At 40.4% G+C, this 15,630-nt stretch overlaps 1 protein-coding gene across 2 annotated transcripts in view; it reads left to right on the top strand.

Annotated features, from left to right (window-relative positions):
* The window catches only part of armh3 (armadillo like helical domain containing 3), a 160,378-nt gene that overhangs the window by 75,495 nt on the left and 69,253 nt on the right, over positions 1 to 15,630 (top strand). For both annotated transcript variants that reach the window (XM_076277747.1, XM_076277746.1), the window contains exons 15-18: positions 9,448 to 9,549; positions 10,288 to 10,346; positions 10,948 to 11,013; positions 11,089 to 11,158. In XM_076277747.1, coding sequence (XP_076133862.1) covers positions 9,448 to 9,549; positions 10,288 to 10,346; positions 10,948 to 11,013; positions 11,089 to 11,158 — 297 coding nt within the window. The remainder of the gene's footprint in view (positions 1 to 9,447; positions 9,550 to 10,287; positions 10,347 to 10,947; positions 11,014 to 11,088; positions 11,159 to 15,630) is intronic.

Raw genomic sequence — 15,630 nt, 5'->3', positions numbered from 1 at the left:
AACTAGACTAGAGGGGGGTCATGGGGGGACGACTGCCAAGCAAGGCCCACGTCAATTTCTGACAATTCATGGCAGTTTTCGGCGTTCCCTGCAAATTGCCGTGAACAGCCACAAGCCTGAACTTCACGACAATCTACAGTGCCTCATACTGACTAAAATTACACTTTTCGTGCAGTGTCCAGCCTAGCATAGATCATTGAATCTGATTAGACCATTAGCTTCTCGCCTGCTAGCATCACGTTTGAAAGTGACTAAGATTTCCGTTAATTTTCCTATTTAAAAGTTGTCTCCTCTCAAGTTAGAAAGTGTAATAAGACCAACGGAAAATGAAACGTGGTGATTTTCTAGTCTGATTTGACATGGAACTGTACTCTCATTCCAGCATAATAATCAAGGAACACCATGGGCACAGCAGCACAATGATATCATGCAGCACCTGAAAATAGTCCCCGTAGGCTAACTTCCAGCAACAAAGTTTAGCTGCAGCAGATGTATTGTACTGGATTATTACGCCTGAATGAGAGTATAGTTCAATGTCAAATACAGGATCAATGTTTCCCTAGAAAATTTTCCAGCATCGGTGCTGTTACATGCCGGAAGTTGAAATCAAGCCATGGTAGGGGGGTCCAGGGCCATGCCTCTGGATGCCTACATTTCAGCTAGGACTGAAACGATTCATCGAGTTACTCGATTAACTCGATTACAAAAATTGCTCGAGGCAAAAACTCTGCCTCGAAGCCTCGTTAAATTCCTATGACGCGCACTATACGCGCAGGGATCTGATTGTTCCACACGGACCGTTGTTCAGGAAGCACACCACTAGAGCGGGATACATTCTGAATTTAGTTGCCGCGGTGGCAGAATCAAGATGTCCATAAATGGCAGAGAATGTCTAAAGTTTTGGGATCATTACATACTCAAAAAGGAAGAGAACAAGCATCTGAACCGAAAACATCCACTCCTTGCTGTTTCACCAAGCGTCGCTGAAACAATCAATAAAGGATCAATAAAGTCTATCTCAATCTATCAATCTATCTATCTACGTAGCCTATACATTGATGTTCTCTGATCGCATACTGTATTTGTAGTGATGTTGTGATGCGGTTTGACCAGATATGATGTTTAGCTTTGATGTTTTCTAAGTAGTAAACTTATTCACGTTCAATTGCAAGAGAGTATGCCCAAAAAAAGAACCCCTTCTTCACATACACATACATGCACCCTCATCTTGTCTCGCTCACTCTCCCTCACGCACCGCACGCGTGCACACACACACACACACACACACACACACACACACAGACAGGTTGCTAAATGTAGGTTACTATAGCAAATAGGCTCACCCCAGAAATGATTTTTTAGTAGCCTAATGGGAAAATGATTTGTTAGTAGCCTAATGGTAGGCTATTTTTTAGTAGCCTAATGGTAGGTTACTATAGCAAATAGGCTCACCCCAGAAATTATTTTTTAGTAGCCTAATGGTAAAATTAGTTGTTGGTAGCCTAATAGTAAATGCTGCAGGTGTAGAAATCTACATAAAACAGATAATATTTGATGTCAGGGCTAGATTACAGCATGAAACTTGTTAAATTAAATTCCCTCTCAGCACTTCACAACATAGTATGGACAGCATTGTTCGCCCAGCTCAGTCAGAAGTGCAGAAGTGGTCACCTGTATTGTTCAGCTAGTTAATCTAATTGTAATGTAATGTAATAGCCATCTATAGATGCTATATCTTCCTATTTCAGGACAGTCTGGACTATGATGTGATTATATTTGCATAATGTCTAATGTCAGGCTTTATGTAATAGTTTACTTTAGAATATGTTATAGTTTCAGCCCTAAATTGGAGACCATGCAGAAATGTGTTGCAATTTCAAAACCGGATTACTCAGGAACCGCTTATTGTACAGATTCGGTTAGGTCTGCTGCTTGTTGTGGTGTACAGTTTGTTGAGTGAAAAAATCATCAGATATTTCACTGAGAACAATGGGTGCATAGGGCTGTGTGCAGAATGCAATATGATTAAATTTCATGTAAGTTCAATGTTAAAATTCTCATGAACCATTAATCACAGCAACTTGGCGCTTTTACTGGGGCACAGTAAACTGAATTGTTTAGCGATCAAATGGAGGGGATGTTGCTAGGCTGTAGCCGTAATGACATTACATGATCATCTGAAAATGTTGCAGTGGCACTGAAAATCCAGCGGCAACGTTGCGCTGCTGCTAAATACATAGTAGGGGAAACACTGAGGATTCACATATTATCAAATTGTGTGCATAAGCATTTTCCCCCTGTATCGTTTGAAGCGCACCCTATAGTCACGTCCCAATGGTGCAGTACCAGACCAGATGGCATGGCTCATCAGACCTTTCCATTTCTTTCCTTTCCATTTATTTACATGGGCCTCCCACTTCTTTACTTCTGATATCTGATATTAATGTGCCCACTGTAGACAGGAACTGACTGGCCATATGGCATACCAGGTGTTTTTGCGGGGGGCCAATGCACCTTTGGGCCGGTGGAATATAATTTAATTAAATTTGCTTGACTAATGATTGGCCCAAAGCAAGGACAGTCAGTGGCCCATTGGTTTTCCATATTTGCATTGGGCTGATCCAAAAACAGCTCTTGTCAGGGTCCACCCTTCCCATTTGGGCATTTGCATTGGTTTTTTTTAATCAGGGCAGCAGTTTTCAGAATTTTCAGAAAAGAAAATAGCCTAGGCATACTCTTAACTTTAATCTTTTAATTAACATAATGTAGCCTAACAACTCAATTTACATGCTGCCCAATGTAGACTGTATTTGAGCCCCATCTCAAAATAAGTTGCTATTTGTCGATTCTTCTCTAACAAACGTAACGTAAGCGGTATCACTTCTGAGATCTCTTTCAGTGATTTCACCGAAATGGACACCACAGCCTGGCCTGCATTTATGTGCGCAGCCCATTATTTTTGCTCTTGTTCGCCTCATGCTGGCAAAATAAGGAACCACAACCTAATTTCAGTGACTATAGCTCTCCGGAACGTTTCTAGTGGTTCTCGTATGCATTGATGGATTTGCGAGATCTCGCAAAACAAACTCAAGATCTCGCAAAAGAAACTCGAGTTCTCACAAAAGTAGGGCTGGGTATCGTTTAAATTTGAGCGATTACGATTCCAATTTCGATTTCTTATTTCGATTCCGGTTCCTAACGATTCTCGATTCCTTCGATTTTTTAAGAGGCAAGATCAAAAAAAGTTTAGGATATTTTAAATGAGCTAGCTAACCAATGGTCTTTCTCAGGGTATCTGCAGATTTTCCAAGTGCAAATGTAAAGACTTTTAAGACCTTTTCAAGACATCTAAATGAAACTTAAGACTTTACCACGGCAAAAAGATATACATGACTGTTTATGCAATAGTTTTTTTTTCCTACTAATTTTAACCCCCCACCCCATTTTGGATGTCTACAGAAGTTACCAAATATATTTTGGCGAAAGAAAAATAATTGTGTGTGAATTACCTTCAAAGCTATAAATGCGCAATTTTAGGGTCTGGGCTGCTTGCTTTTGAAGCTGGCTGTACATATTTGGTTTTGCTTACTGTTCTTCACCTGTGTCTGAAGTAGCCTACAGTAGGCTACTTGCCAAAGACATGTGCACTGGACTGGATTCCCTTCAATATTTTCAAAGTTAGACTAAGCTATTTACATATTTTAATAAGCCTACTTTATATAATTTACTATGTGCATCTATTGCTCAATATGCAGCACAGCAAATTAAAGTTAATCCACTACTTTACATTTTGCATACCAGTTGTATCTAAACCAACCAAAGCTTGACTGAAACACTGTAAAACCATTGACTTGTTTTAAATTAATTAAGAGACAGGTCCTCCTCGCATGATCCTGCTGAAAACTGCTGGTTTCATCGTGAAATGATGCTGCGTCCGAGCAAAGATTTTAGATGCCCAGCGCAACTCCAAAAAGGAGAAGAAATGAGCGTCCGGCTTGAGGTTGCGCCGGACGCCTGACAGGGCTTTTAAAATCCATATGCCATATGTAAATTTGAACGTATGGCCAACCTATCGCTAACTGGCTTACCAACTCTTTCTCCCGCTCATTCTACCGTAGGCTTCCTCATTCCACGTAGGCTATCTGTCTATCTCTCAGGCCTCAGCTACACCACGAAAACGTCAGGCATATTATTTTGTACATAGGCCTACTGTATTATTACCGTTTTCACACCTTTAACCACACCCGTGAAAAACATCTTTACTCTGCAACCACTACACTTCCTCCCATAGCCTAATAGCCTAGTCACTTATACAATTGCGTTTTAAATACACGAAACTGGATGGAGACATCACTCGCTCTCTTGCACTCGCTGGCGGTCCCATACGCACATTTAATACCTCTCTTTCGAAAATTCTGTTGTATTTAAGACTTTTTAAGGATCTGCGCGAAGCCTGCTTTCTGAATGAAACAGTCTGACCTTCTCTATGAATTTTAATTCTATGAACTATGCGCTTCTTCGTTGGTGTTCAGCCGTTTGGTCGGCGGACTGGGAATCTAAACTAGGAATCGAAATTTAAACTTTTGAACGATTCCGGGAAATTCGCAAAAATAGTCCCGGTTCCAACCAATACTCGATATTCGATACCCAAGCCTACACAAAAGAAAGTCAATATCTCACAAAAGAAACTCGAGATCTCGCAAAACAAACTCAATATCTCGCAAAAGAAACTCAAGATCTTGCAAAAGAAACTCGATATCTCGCAAAACAAATTCAAGATCTCACAAAAGAAACTCGAGATCTCGCAAAAGAAAGTCAAGATCTCGAAAAGAACCTCAAGATCTCGCAAAAACAAACTCAAGATCTCCGGAACATTTCAAGTGGTTCGCAAAACAAACTCAGGATTTCACAAAACAAACTCAAGATCTCGCAAAAGAAATTCAAGATCTCGCAAAAACAAACTCAAGATCTCGCAAACCTAGTCAATGTTTGTCCCCAGTACATTTTCTCAGTGTTTTTTTTACCTTCATTTTTTTTTCTTGTCACATCCAGGACTCCGTACAAAAGGGTTCTCGCCTGTTGTAGAAAGAAATGCCTGATCTTTAATGCAATATCTACATTGCTTATTATCAGCAACCATTCATACAATGCTCCAAAGGCACATTCTGTTTACTAATCTGATATAATTTTAAAAGGCTAACTGTGAAAAATTGGAGAACTTACTTTTGCAATTATATAAGCACATAATGTAATCTGAAAACTGCTGCCCTGAGTAAAAAAAAACAATGCAAAAGATCTGAGCTGGTATTCTGTCTATAATGGAGTGGAATGGAAATTCTCCAATTTCCAGTGTCTCCAAACTGTTAACTGGTAGTGTAGATTACAGTTAGGCCAACCACAGTCTGTGGATAACTCCGCTCTTTACACACACAGTAGTTGTTTGGCATTGTTATCAATTGAGATTTACATTTATTCCATTTTGAATTGAATTCTAAAATGTGAATAAATTAAGAATGATATGATTTACAAATCATTCGTGGAAAATATCATCACATTTTGAATTTGATGCCCGCAACACATCTCAAAAAAGTTGGGATGGGGCAACAAAAGGCTGGAAAAGATGTCTAATGATAAAGACAACAAAAGAAGAAACATTTCACAACTGATTAGGTTTACTGGAACCATGAATGGGAATAAAAAATAGCATCCCAGGGAGACTTTCAGAAGTGAAGATATTTGGCCCTATCATGACATTCTAAAGTGCATCGTCACTCGTCAAAAGTCTATTCAAATTTAGTAGCAGTTCACATTGGGAGGGGTTTCGTTATCAAAAGTGGAGCGCATGGCGCAACAAGGTGTTCCTAGGTTTTTTAATCAGTCATATGGGTGTGTTTGGGGCGTAACATCATTTTAAACCAATGAGAATGACATTTGTCATTCCCTTTACAACGGCGCAAAGCGCGATATGTCAAATAAATGCATCTGTATTTTGGCATTCAAAGGCGCATTTGAAGGAGGCTGCTTGCGAGACCGTATGAAATAGGCATTCTTAAACCATGCTTTACTAAAACCTAGCATAGCCTTCACGCATTTGCAGTCGTCTATTATTTGAACTCATTGGCAAAGTGAAACTAACTTCACCAAGGTGTGAGTCAAAGAAGACAGTTATATGCAGTTACTTTCACTATTGACTGACAATGGGTTACCATCGAAAACATAGGCTAGAAAAAGCAACACTTACCCTAATATTGCTCAAACTAGATGTACCGCAGAGCGGTACAAAATATGACCGCCGCCCAGTCCAGCACATTTTTTCCACAAAAAGAAATCACGCTGAAAGGCCTATATGATTCTAACTGTCTCACTAAATTGCATTATCCACACTCAATTCTCACTGGTATCTGCTAGACAACAAGTACCAAAACATGATTAGTTCATAGATTTCACATGTAAAATTCATTTCATACAACCCCACCTCCATCTTGCCTGTTTATAATTATGAGAAATTCTTGATTGTTTGTGTTATGTTTATGTTATGTGTGTGGGTGTGTGTGTGTGTGTGAGTGTGTGTGTGTGTGTGTGTGTGTGTGTGTGTGTGTGTGCGTGCCTGCGTATGTGCCTGTGCATGGAAGCGTACATATGTCTACTGTGTGAGTATGTGTCATGATTACTGTGAATGTGTGTGTGTGTGTGTGTATCTGTTTGTGCACATGTGTGCACATGAACTGGGTTAACATGACCCCTGGAGGCAAATATACGGAAAAAATGGTCATCCTAGGCCCTACAGTTCTCAAGATATTCACAGAGAACTGTGTCTGGCCTACCCTCCTTTCGGGGGGTCCAGTCCAGCGGGGGGGCTACAGATCAAAACGAAAAATGACAGTTCCATGCTATCCATGTGGGGGTACATGCCCACCAAGTTTTGTGTACCCCGGTCTTTCAGTGTCCCGGGAATCCTTGTTGGTGTACGTCACTAAATGTACACATAAATTGTTTTATTGTAAGGCCCCCCATGAACGAAAGTACACAAAACTTGGCATGCATTCGGAGGGTGTCATAATGATCCTACACTTTCAATTTCGTGCAGTTTTGACCATGTCAGCCAGAGATATTGTGATGAAAACACCTAATTTTTTGCTTTTTAATTTTTAACTAGGTGGCGCTATACATGAAATAAGTGGTAATGGGATGGGTTGACATGGCCCCTTGAGATCAACATACAAAAAAAAGGTGGACCTCCTAGGCCCTACGGTTCTCGAGATATTCACAGAAAACTGTCTCCGGCCACCTACAGGCCAGTTGGTGTATAGTAACATAAATTAATTTATTGTGTGGCCCCCCATGAACGGAATTCCACGAAACTTGGCGTGCATTCAGAGGGTGTCATAATGATCCTACACTTCCAATTTCGTGCAGTTTTGACTATGTTAGGTCACAGATACCTGCGATTACAACACCTCATTTTTACTTTTTTGTGTTTAACTAGGTGGCGCTATACATAAAATGAGTGGTTATGGAATGGGTTGACATGGCCCCTTGAGGTCAACATACAAAAAAAAAATGGTCCTCCTAAACCTTACGGTTCTCGAGATATTCACAGAAAACTGTGTCTGCCCTACCCTCCTTTCGGGGGGTGCAGTCCAGCGGGGGGGCTACAGATCAAAACGAAAAACGATGGTTCCATGCTATCCATATGGGGTTACATGCCCACCAAGTTTCGTCTACCCCGGTCTTTCAGTGTCCCGGGAATCATTGACAGAAATTTGGACATGCGAAAAAGAAAAAAAAAAAAAATAAATAAAAATCTGACTAAACCTATATGACCGCCGCGCAGCGAAGCGGCGGTCATATAGGTTTAGTCAGATTTTTTTTTTTTTTTTTTTTTTAACTGCAAACTGTTTTTTAACATAATAACTGAATAAAACAACATTTATCCTGCAGAGGAGTTGCTTATATCTCGTGACAGTGCGTCTTCAGCTGTGCTCCATACCTCTCACCTCTCCCCTAATCACTTTTAACCGTCATTACCAATTTGCAAATGATGGTGAATAACTACTCATCATGAGATGTACAGTATTTCGTAATATCTTTATTCTAATTATGTTTCCCATTGTAATCGTGCGCTGGTGTGCGTTCATGAATGATCGAAGGATGGTGCGTGCACCTGCCAATATGACTGTTGACATGCACTCTTAAAATAGCATATGAACAACTCGCCATTGACTTCTGACCAGGTTTAGGTGGTGTATGATAGAGATTTTTAGACAACGCGCCAGGCCCATCCCTAGGTTGTTAATTGCCACACCCCTGGGCGCAATGTTTAAAAAATAAATGTGCAAAATACCAAATTAAACTTTCTGCGGGTAAAAAACGAGTTTTACGCCATGCACTGGTGCCCAAAATACAGCCCATAGTCGTATTCATCACATCACTTCATCACTGTGGATTTCATCATCTACAGTACATAATATCATTAAAATATTCAGAGAATCCAGATAAATCGTTGGATGGTCTGGGTATTTTGGACTTCAGATGGCACTGCATTAAAACCAGACCTTTTCTGTAAAGTAAAATCATTGTATGGTCTCAAGAAAACTTCTGATAACCATTGTCTATGAGCACAGTTTAATGCTCCATTCACAAATGCTCGTGTAAACTCTACCATGCAAAGAAGACATTTTTATTTAGACATGATACATAAATGCTACCATCTTATCCTTCTTTTTGAATATCATGGACTTCTGGGCTAAAGAGGAGAGGGACTATTCAACTATCCAACGTATCCAGCTTGTTATAGTGCTCAGTTCAAAACCCAGCATCTATGACAGTGTGGAGGTGCGTAGTGCCAGTTGAGCAACTGAAATCCTATCTCGGTTCTCTATCTTTCCTCAGTTCCTAAATAATTACAGAATGTTGTTAAATGAAGAGGTAAAGCAGCACAGTGGTAAAAATGCCCCTGTCCCACATTGTTTGAGACGTGTTACTGGCAATTCAAAATGAACATATTTTTCCAAAAAAACAATAACATCTCTTTCAACAATTGGTATGTTGTCTATATTTTCATGATTTGTTAATCGTAGCATTCTTTTTTTAATTCAAATTTTGCAAAGCGTCCCAACTTTTTCGGAATCGGGTTATACTTGACATGATACTTGGAATACTAGCAGAACCTCATCTTTGACAATTGATTGTATTTATACTTGCATAGTTATTATGTGCTTCATAGTCATCTCTGATCACCAATGATTCAGAGAGCAAGCGAGTGAGTAACCCTACACTTGTCCACTCGTTAGTGCTCCATGGCACTTAGTTCAATAGATCACCAGTGGGTGTTGTTATCAACAATATTACAGATGCAAAACTTTTTTTTCTAAATAGATGCATGTACTAATTTTGAGATGGATTATGTGTTGAAATTTGACAGAACATTTTCCTTTATCTTCAAAGTGATGAACTCTGCAGAGCTGCCCCTTGACCCGAACTTGCAAACCAGTAACCTTCTCATTACCTTCCTCAAGTACTCATCCATTGTCATGCAAGACACCAAAGGTATCATATTATTTAATCATTTACATATTTTGTACTCTTGACAAATTATTTGCTGGCCATAGTAGCCCCATTTACACTGGTCCCCATGAACTAAAGCCCTGGTATTTTTCCAACATCCGGGCTAGAGTTTTTTATGCATTTACACTAAGGGCCGTGTAAACAGTTAAAGTATCAGTTATAGAGACTCTGTAGAGCTATCCAGGGACAGAAATGGAGTAAAATGGCAAGCATTACCATGACATTACCAGGATTACTATAGCCATATTGAAATATTTCTGCTGTTACAAGTTTACCATTGGGGAATTATGGAAAGGGAGTCAAAACACTAAACTATAGTACACATCTGTTAGACAAAATTGAAAAGAGACATACCATTTGGAAATTAGGAGTGCATATCAAATAATGTGCTACTAAAAATGTGTAGTAGTGAAAGTGACAGCGGAAATAAGTCTATCTGTAAAGTATTAGTCGATTATCTAGCAGATATGCCCTGTTTGCTAGATTATGTAAATGAAACCATAGCAGTTATAACCATTCATTGTGATGTGTAAGCACTGGGGCTTGGACTTGTGGCCCAGACTTGGGCAAGTTGTGGGTTAAGGCTTGTTTAAGCCGAGTATAGTGTAAATGCTCCCTTGGCCCACAATGTAAATAGGGCTATTTTCACCCTTTCTTTCTGTGGTCCATTTGTTAATTTGCAAATCTTGTCTGTGTAAATCCCCCCTCTATATTTCACAGATGAACACAGACTAAATAGTGCTCGGCTGTGTCTCATTATCCTGACTTGTATTGCTGAAGTAAGTTTTACACTCACATTCACACTTCTGTTGCATTTCTGTTGCAAAGTCATTTAGAAAGCATCCTGACCTTTTGAGGGAGTGCCATGTCACTTTTTTTAACACACTGCTATTTATTTGAACACAACTGTACAGAACCTTTAACAATGAAGCCGCCTCCTGTTATCAAGCAACACAACATATCACCCGAGAGCCAACTTGCACATAATAATTTGTATAGCCAGTGTGACGTTATGACTTAATTTCTGATAATTACTGGCAGACAATACCATATCACTTACTTGTGTTTGAGTCAGAAAGTTCTGTTGCGTCCTTGATTTATCAATGGGGCAAGTTGTCACAATGGCACATTCTGAAATTAATGGCTAATGATTTTGCATTGAAATATATTACCATATAATGAATGTGACATGAATCCAAGAAAGTCTTTCATTTGGTACATTTCATCATTATCATATTCACAGTCACAGTGAGAAAAACTGAAGTGTGACAACATGCCCTCCCCCATCCAGTTCAAGGGATTGTCATGAATGTGTCCTTAATATATCTTTAACATATCCATCATATAAACTATTTTATTAATTTTATTTAATGTGTACAGGATCAGTATGCTGATGCTTTTCTCCATGATGACAACATGAATTTCAGAGTGAATCTCCATAGAATGGTAAGGGCATTCATTATTTCTATATTTTTGTATGTTTTTTTAATTTTTTTTATATATTTACTGTTTTTTCCTTAGCCCATGAGGCACAGAAAGAAGACTGCGGACAAGAACAGCCCATCAAGACCCCTTGTGTGTGCAGTGCTTGGTAAGCAGTGAAATATATTATGTGGCTTATTTCGCTTCACATCATTTATTCATATGATGATTGACAGCTTATCTCGAGAACCATTGGTCGCAGAGACACATGGGTGGGTTCAATCTAACCGGGAGAGTCCAGGATCACGCCGATGTACGTCAATCGTTTGTGTCCCGAAGGAAGCGTCTTCCAGCAGACGTAAAGCACGCGGAAAGGAGTTTGAAATGTATTTGTTTCTAATTCTTTGCTTTCGTATGAGCTGGATTATACAGTGGGCAGTGCTTCGACTTGGCCAGCTTCACTCGCGGTCCGCGCGTGGGATCACGCGGTATCACGCGGTATCACGCGACTTTAATTTGTATTTTCCCAGTGAGACGCTGCAACAATCCAAACAACCGGTAGATTGCTCAAGTGAGCAGGGTGTCTCGTAAAAAGAAATGGAGCCTGGAAAACCCTACACAGACTTTACTACAGACTTTAGCAGACTGGTTTAGAAATAATTTAATAGCCAGAAATATGCCTGCCCTAATAAAGAAATATTTGGTTAACTGCGAGTGAATCCCGTCTGCAGCCGTAGAAGAAACGCAGGACAAATTAAACATTCTGGTTTTCTCCGAGTGCAACGATGATAGACAGACATCATTTGGACAAAATATAGAGCATATTAACCTCCGTTGCTCAGCCAAATGCCTTCCTGTTACGTCCTGTTATCACGGAGTTACAGGCGATAAACGATTTTTTAAGGTCACAAGTTTACTTCATTAGCGGTTTATTTTTTTGATTATTAAAGAGTGTTTTTCATTTAAACGGTTTGACTTCGTGCTTATTCAGTAGAGCATTTAGTGCTCTTCCCAGTCCCAGACGTTCACATTGCATGTTTGTTTGTAATGGATGCAACAGCGAGATAGGCTACGCGTTTGACGGCAATGAGTTGTGAACAGACATGAACCAAGACATATAGCCCAGCAGCAATCTAGGGACTGTTCGTTATTTATTGAAGGGGCCACCGGAGGAATTTTGAGTGCTTCAGTCAAAAGTTGCATGACCCTCCCTTGCCTGCTAGAAATTGTTCAATGACCCTCCGACAGAATTGTTAAAAAAGACATGACCCTCCCCTTGCCAATTGTCGTATGTCTTCCGCCCCCGCTGCTTTGCGCCACAGCCACACACTGTGATAACGTTCTTAAATCAATCTTTCGTGAGCTTGCATGCTACCAGTCCTTCCTTTTCAAATGTGTTGCGCCTGTTTGCACAATTTCACAAATAATCATATGTGCATGGGGACCGAAACAATGCATGCCAACTTTTTCCGTGTTTTTAACTTTCCCCCGCTGTCTTGCCGTAGAATAGGCTATCCCAGATTTTAATACTCTCATAACAACCCTGCCATCGGGCCTGTCTCTGTGTTGCCCTGTTGCTACCCCTTGCCCTTCCAACGAAACAGATGTCTTCAAATCATCGTTTTCCTTACTTGAATGTCATAAACATACAACTTTATGCAGCAGAATTACGCATAGGCTACTTGGAACATAAAACATTTGACAAAGGACAGATGTATCGTAACACCCCCAATTATCACCACTTTTGTTCAGAAATTCTAAAACAACGATGTTTTTTAACACTTCAAAATAACATTTGCTAAATTAACCTTACATTTTTCAGTAGCCATAGGTGTGTAGATTTGAACAAAATCTGGTTTGGTTCTTAACGGCACATGGACGGTTAGACCGAGAATTCTTGTCGTGAAATTAAAATTCCACTGGAGCTCCAAGCGGTTGTGTACACACAGCCTTAGGCTACAACACTGTTTACAGCTCTTTGAGTCACGGTAAAATGTCATTTTTGGTACATAGCTAATTTAGATACACCTATGGTGTGGGTGGTTGCGTCTCTTTAGGAGTCCGCTGTCTTGGTTTGTATAGAAATGGATATAAGTGACACGTACACGCAAGACGGTGGAAATACGGGACCGACGGTAGGGGGAGTTCCGATATGTTGCTAGTGACAAAATATTAACTTTCAGTGTTTTACGATGTCTTTGTCATGGGGAAGTGTTTTTCCCCATGCATTTATTCTAGGCTACTGTCAGTGACTGCCGTGAGAGAAGCGGGTTCTGTGTTTCGTTCATGTCAGTGACTGACGCGAGAGAAGCGGTGTCTGTGTTGTGTTGCATTGCGTTGCGTTCATTTATTTTCATTGGGCATACCGTGCCGTGCCGTCCACAGCTCTTCAGTTCTGACAAAGCCAAAATTACTCCTTTTGAAACAATGAGTGCAGGAAGCGCGTTTGTATGGTAATATTGCTTGACGGGGGGGATCCCCACTATGAACAGTGAAGGTAACGAACTCTTAAAAACGTGAACTTGAAGAAGTGAAAATGGAACAATATGAACTCTGAAAATTGAACAACTTGAAGCTACATCCATCAAGTGTGAACATGCTTAACAAAATATGGGAACAAAACATGGGAACTAAACGTGCATTACGAATATAATCAGTGGGAGCCCTGTGCTTGTTTCCCTGCAACAAGACAGTGACACCCTCAGTGTGTTTGAAATGTCCAGTCGATTGCGCAATTTGGTTTTAGTTGCAGTCATTGCAGAAAACCCGGCCTCGCATAGATACGTGGTGGGAAATGGTAGCAACGTTTTCAGCGCTTTTACGGCTATCTCGGGATATTCTGCTTTGGTTTTGATCCAAAAACCCGCCAGAGAGGTTTCCTCACACACACTTTTAAGACCACCGTCATTTGCAATTTCGATCAACTGCTCTTCCTCCTGCGCTGACATGTTAGGACTATTCGGGATATTGACAAATGGGTTGCGGACCCACTCATTGGTTTGCCGTGGATCTTTGGAGGATGGGAAGTAGCCTAACGCTCAAAGTCATTTGAAAGCGCAACAAGGTGATCAAGCACCAGCTGCAAGAGAAAGGGCCCTGCCTCAGTCTCTCCCAAAACCCCCACTACTGTTTGGAACATATCAAATACACCCCGTCCCCATTCGTCCCCACAAATCAAGCTTGGCTTTAAATGCAGCGACTTTATCTGCCAGTTTAAAGACAGTCGTCATTCTCCCCTGGAGTGACAGGTTGAGGTCATTAAGCAACCCGAATATGCCACATAGGTAAGCGAGTTTTGACCCCCAGTCCTCATCACTAAAATGTGCAGCTAACGGTGACTTTTTTTCTGTAAGAAATCTCTGCAGCGGCTCTCGCAACTTAAACACCCTGGCCAGTGTCTGCTAAAGATGCTTGTTTTTTGTTGCTCATTCTAGCAGTTTAGCTAACTTCGTGTGACACTACCGTTCGCCAAGAACTGATCAAGTGAAGTGAGCTGACCTGAGGCTGCGCAGCGCTGAAGGCAATATGTAAAGTGTTGAAGGCGGGACAGACGTAAGAAAATAGACCTTGCAAAATGCAAACATGCGTGCAATCAAACAACTGCATATAGGCCTATGCCATGTAAAAACGTGACATTATTGCGAATTAAATTGAGTTTAGTTTGCATGCATTTTTTTAAAACTCATGTCGTAGGCTACGGCCCGGTTAGGAATATACCGGCCGCGGCCCGTTGGGGACCGCTGCCTTAGATGGCAGGAAAAATCTTCAGCCTATTAACTGACCACCCGATTCACGTTGGCTGGGGGGGAAGGGGGGCCATCAGACATTTGTGACCAGTTAATCCGGCCCTGCCCCCCAACAAATAACACCTTCCCACCTCTGACAGCTTAAAAGAACTCACAGACCTATTCACAAACCTGCGGCATTTTGCCGTGTTTTGAAATCCTATACAGCTTTCAATAGTGAGGAAGCAATTTTGCATTGTAGGCATAACTAACATGCAATAACGCCACCAACAACAACCAAAACTAGGCTAATCATTGTCAAAATGTAAATTAAATGTAACATTATTGTGCATCAAATTAAAATGTTCTCTTTTGCAAACGTAGGCATAGTAACAGAATAATTTAATAATGTTACAAAGATACTACATCAATCCGTATGTTTCATTAGGCTACTAGGCTATTTGTTTTGCCTTATTATTGATTAATTTAGGCTAGGCCTTTTTATTCAGGGGCCGTATTCACAAAGAATTTTAAGGCTAAAAGTAGCTCCTAACTGGCGAATATAGGAGCCACTCCTAAAAATAATGGGTGTGTCACTCCTAACTTTAGGACTTTTTTCACAAAAAGTAATTCACGAAGCATTTTAGACCTAAAAGTAGCACCTAAAAGTCTGGGACAGCTTAAAAGAATTCGAGAGGACTCCTAACTCACTAAGACCTATTCATAAACAGCTTTTTGTGGCATTTTACGCTGCGATGTTTTGAAATGCGCTATGCGGCAACAGGAGCTTCCAATCGCGAGGGAACAATTTTGCATTCATAAACGGAATGCAATAACGCCACCAACAACAACCAAAACTACTCATTGTTAACATGTAAATTAAATGTAACATTTCATTGTGAATCAAATTAAAATG

The sequence above is a fragment of the Alosa pseudoharengus genome, unplaced genomic scaffold (assembly GCF_046254945.1).
Source record: "Alosa pseudoharengus isolate Yale_2024_CS ecotype anadromous, Long Island Sound unplaced genomic scaffold, YU_APseudo_1.1 YU_APseudo_1.1_scf_11, whole genome shotgun sequence".
NCBI classification, from domain to species: domain Eukaryota; kingdom Metazoa; phylum Chordata; class Actinopteri; order Clupeiformes; family Clupeidae; genus Alosa; species Alosa pseudoharengus.
The sequence above is the reverse complement of the archived record's forward strand: the minus strand, read 5'-3'. Positions and strand labels throughout refer to the sequence as shown.